Consider the following 1,591-nt stretch of genomic DNA (forward strand, 5'->3'; position numbering starts at 1 on the left):
TATTCTTCGCTATTCCCTTGAGTCTTCTTGTTTTCGACAAGTTTGTCTGCCTGCTCTTGGTTTATGTTGCTCATTATTTAAATGAACTGGCTGCATCTTTGCTTTGCTAGTAGATCACAAAGAATTTTTCCACTCTCAGTGGCACATCGTTGTTATCACGACTAATTTACAGAGCTTAGTATATTTGCTCTGCCTGTGAATTTGAATTTTTTTGCCTGCCATTATTTGTATTTCACTATTATAATTTAGGTGACATGCAAAAGTGTAAGCTGGAGCTGGGGAGTAAGTCACCAACAATTAGTAACATAATAATTTGAGGGCAGTGCTTGGATTCATAGCTCCACCCTTTATGTATGGGAGACACCTTCTGCTAAATTTCAGTATAAATATGTGTGATAACCAACTGGATTCATAAACGCAGATATCTTATGTCTCTGTTTCTTTCAGAATGGCTGCAATTCCTGCTACTCCAAGAATTCAGAGGATCTGTGATCAGGTGAGCTTCATTCTTCATAATCTCCACAATCAAAAGCTCTGATTTGTACGTCACTCTGGATTTACATCATATTCTAATTTGTTCAAACACAGATCAAGTTCTTAGTGGAGGCAAAGACCATGAAGATATTCAGTGAATTCCTTGCTCTTAATTACCTTGTTGGGAATGAGAATGAAATGGAATCCTATCAAATCAAGGTAAGTACTTCTGTCATATTCATTATATAAGAAATCACTGGAATTGGAAGACAAGAAAGAAAACTTTAGATGTGCTGTTAAAAGTGTTAATGAAGATATTTAGTGTCAAACACACAACATGTTTTTTGTCTCTTTTGCCTGCAGGTTGATGTGGGAGGATCCAAGTGCATTGTGGTGGATGTCAGTCAATACACTTCACTTAACGCAAAAACGATTCATGTGATTGACGTAAAAGAAAACCACAGCAGCGATGAGGCCATCAAACCTTTCTAATTTGATCTCATGGCCTGTTTCAGCTGATGATTGCATCCAAACTACTGTTGCTATAGCAAAATAAACATTAAAATTTTGTGTTATAGGCAGTGATTCATTTTTAAATCTAAAAACTGAAACATGTTGTACATTGAACATTTTAAAAGGAATAATAAAGAAAATATGACTTTTTTGTGAGTGTTGATTTTGTGACAGTTGTGAAGCTGTATTTGACTCATAAGGTTCAGTGGACAGCAAAAAAGTGAGAGTGAGAGGTTTTATTGGTGCACACAAACACATAAGGGCTGAATTATCTTTAAATCTGTGTAAAAAGTAAAGAAAATCTGTAAATGTGTGAACTTTTCACCAAAAATCTGGATTAACTGATAGACAGTAAACAAAAACAAGATTACTCATTAAAGAAGCACAAACACAACAGAGAGAAGAAGCTGTAATGATGCTAAAACTCAAATATAAATCAAGAGCCAGTGAGTTTTTACATTACACACAATTAAAAATATCAGCATAAATCTGAATGTTTGAGTGACCCAGTTAACCCAGGTGAGGAGGCTGTTTGATGGTAAATACAATTTAAACAATTTACATTAAGAACAATGCAACAAAAGAAAAAAATGGAGCCTGTTGT

The 1,591-nt window shown here is 34.8% G+C and overlaps 1 protein-coding gene across 1 annotated transcript; it reads left to right on the forward strand.

Annotated features, from left to right (window-relative positions):
* The first annotated feature begins 422 nt into the window (after positions 1–422).
* Positions 423–1,136, forward strand: LOC146380346 (cystatin-B-like). The gene is made up of 3 exons (XM_084940386.1): positions 423–496; positions 589–693; positions 838–1,136. Exons 1-3 carry the CDS (start codon positions 449–451, stop codon positions 964–966), a joined length of 282 nt encoding a protein of 93 aa, XP_084796512.1. The 5' UTR covers positions 423–448; the 3' UTR covers positions 967–1,136.
* Positions 1,137–1,591: the final 455 nt, after the last annotated feature.

The sequence above is a fragment of the Perissodus microlepis genome, chromosome 9 (assembly GCF_051167445.1).
Source record: "Perissodus microlepis isolate ML-2025 ecotype Zambia chromosome 9, ASM5116744v1, whole genome shotgun sequence".
In the NCBI taxonomy this organism is placed as follows: Eukaryota; Metazoa; Chordata; class Actinopteri; order Cichliformes; family Cichlidae; genus Perissodus; species Perissodus microlepis.

Coding starts and splice junctions, on each gene's coding strand:
- LOC146380346 (XM_084940386.1), top strand. CDS start 449: ATGGCTGCAATTCCTGCTACTCCAAGAATTCAGAGGATCTGTGATCAG. Junction 497..588: donor TTCAGAGGATCTGTGATCAG/GTGAGCTTCATT, acceptor GTTCAAACACAG/ATCAAGTTCTTAGTGGAGGC. Junction 694..837: donor TGGAATCCTATCAAATCAAG/GTAAGTACTTCT, acceptor TTTTGCCTGCAG/GTTGATGTGGGAGGATCCAA.